Raw genomic sequence first — 2,652 nt, forward strand, 5'->3', positions numbered from 1 at the left:
GTAGAAAATAATTGGGATCAAAAGTAGAATAGCATTGAATTCTATTCAATAAAAATTATAGAATTAAACACGAGGAACGTACTGCAAGACGATGGTATATAGGTAGACATGACTCCTTGCGCATAGCAAGCATAATGATAAGCCATGGCTATTATGCAAGCTCCAGCCGGTGTGCCAGCGGCAATTGCATGATCGCAGGCATCGCGATATAGAGACGGTTTGACGATATTGAAGCAAGATCTGTAATTATTTCATCATCGTTATGTTATTCCAATGAAATTGTTTCTTCAGAACTTTTGAGAACAGGAATAATGTAATCAACGTAACGAAACAAAATAATAATTTTACGTACTTCAATGGTGAATTTTCGCCAGTGAAGTAATCGGTACAAACTGGGGTACGTTCATTGTGCTGCTCGACCGCTGTCGCGTCTGAACATTCACTCTTCAATTTGTACGCGTTTCCAAATTCTGTTCCACTTTCGGTGACCTAAGGAATATAAGAAAAAAATTGTTCGGTTCGTTTCTTCAATTAGATGAATTTTCATAATGAATGAATCTCATAATTCTTTACTAATTATTCTCATAAAAAATAATATACAAGAACTCTAATCGAAATTAAATAATAAAAGATAAGATTTTTAATTTGAATTAAAAATCATTAGAAATTAAAATAAAATTTCGTCGTTTAGATTAGCACAGTAAAATATTTTATTCCAAAGTAAAAAAAAAAAGAAAAAAGTATATTTTCATCGGGAAGTTTCTGCAATCGGTCTGCACTCGGTCTCTAAATCTACCCTCGGAACCGTTGAAGGACCGTTACCCTTTAAAGATCGAACGATACTCGGTTCGGCACGTGAATACCTTGTTATCCACGAGCGCTTTGACTTCCACGAATTGCCAAGTTTCGTGTACGAGGAAGGCATTAAAAAACTTGGCGACACGACAAATGCATACCTTTCCAGAGGGCAAAGTATAGTCGTCATACGGCTCGTTATTCGCGTCGCCCAGGATTCCACGCAGTTTGCCATGGTAGAAGCCGGAAACGTGGACAGCACAAATCATAGGTGCCTTGTTCGTGCATGTAACGCGAACACCGTAATCGGATTTGATATTGCCGTATGGTGGGAACAGATAAGCGTGCAAATTCTTCGTGTGCGCCGGGTAATCGGCCGGTTTGTTGTTCACTAGAATCTGAAAACGAGCGATTATGTCTAGGCATTATTCAATCCTTTGATGTATGTATTTAACATCGTAAGAAATTATTTCTTGAGACTATATTGTTAAGGTAGAACTATGCGAATAAATTTGAAAATTTCTCGAGTTGAGTCTTTGAGTTGAACGTTAGGTTGGGGAGCAATTTCGAGGGTTTAATCTTTATTTAATTTTAGTATTTTCTCGTTTCGAATTATTCCATAAAAATAACATTTTTGTAAATTATTCTCGAGAAAAGGTGGAGAATAATCTTTTCCAGAATTTTATTTTCAAATTGCATTCGCATCTTCTTCTTTGCAATTAGATGTTAATTATTATCTGTTCTAATAATCTGTTCTAATAATGAATATTTTTAAATCTTTTCTTGTTTTGCAATCGTGATTTGCAAAAAATTGTACATGAATATGTGTGAATGTGTTACATGAATGTTATCACTTACATTTCCGTTGTTCTTGATCGCGATGCTTTCCTTAGGCTCGGTGAGCGTGACACTAATAAGGATACCGTTATTAAAGTTAGCCACGACAGAGAAATTGCCATCCTGCATATCTTGTGCAAGGATATAGGTGCAGGATCCAGCCATAGTTAGGTGACGTCCATCGAACGTGAAGAAATGTCCTCCGTCAGTAACGACACCCGACTTTCTGAACAATGGCGTCGGTCTGTCGGAATGTCAGAAACGAAAATTTTCTAAACTTAAATATTTCTTAAAGGATAATTTAACATAATATCGATTTTCAATCATTCAAATACATTAAATTACAGCTATAAATCCGTGAATAAAAAATATTCTCGAAAAATATCGTTTTATAGGAAAATTTCTATATATTTCGATTTCGATTTCAAAAATTTATATTTATAATTCCGATCTACGTTATTTAAAATCTAAAATAAAAAAAAATTGTGCAAAATGCAAATCGAAGTTTTCAAACAACCTAATAATTATATAATTACGAGCGATCATAAGACAAAAGCAATTCCGTAATACATCCGTCATAATGTGTCGTAACAGCAGGAAATGCTATAAATAGCTTCTTTGAAAATCGTGTAAAGTTAAAACGGAGGTGCAATGTATTAGTTTGCATCTGTCATTCTAATTTAACCGGTTTTGTAACGCGTAACAATTGAACACGCCGATCCGTGCACACATATTTCTCAGAAATTCGTTTACCTGTAAGTGTAATACAGATCCCCAAGCGTTGGTAACTCTCTGTTACGCAAGAGGTTCCAAACGGAGAGCTTTAAGGCTGAGACGGTCGGCAACTTGGACAAAAGGCCGAGATCCGGGGTCTGAATCGAAATTAATCCCCAAACGTTCTCGAACGATGATTGTTTCTGCGCCAGAGCCACGATTGATTGAACCGCGGCCACCAAACTCGAGTAGATCTTCTTGAGCTCGCTCATATCGTCGATCTGTCGATCGAAAAAAAAAAAAAAA

At 36.1% G+C, this 2,652-nt stretch overlaps 1 protein-coding gene across 1 annotated transcript in view; it reads right to left on the reverse strand.

Moving 5' to 3' along the window:
- The window catches only part of LOC102677924 (apolipophorins), a 37,699-nt gene that overhangs the window by 4,803 nt on the left and 30,244 nt on the right, over positions 1-2,652 (reverse strand). Inside the window, exons 18-22 of the mRNA XM_031510288.1 lie at positions 2,386-2,627; positions 1,654-1,876; positions 957-1,193; positions 353-489; positions 83-240 (exon numbers count right to left, since the gene is read on the reverse strand). Of these exons, the coding sequence (XP_031366148.1) occupies positions 83-240; positions 353-489; positions 957-1,193; positions 1,654-1,876; positions 2,386-2,627 (997 nt within the window). The remainder of the gene's footprint in view (positions 1-82; positions 241-352; positions 490-956; positions 1,194-1,653; positions 1,877-2,385; positions 2,628-2,652) is intronic.

This window comes from Apis dorsata, unplaced genomic scaffold (genome assembly GCF_000469605.1).
Source record: "Apis dorsata unplaced genomic scaffold, Apis dorsata 1.3 scaffold_220, whole genome shotgun sequence".
In the NCBI taxonomy this organism is placed as follows: Eukaryota; Metazoa; Arthropoda; class Insecta; order Hymenoptera; family Apidae; genus Apis; species Apis dorsata.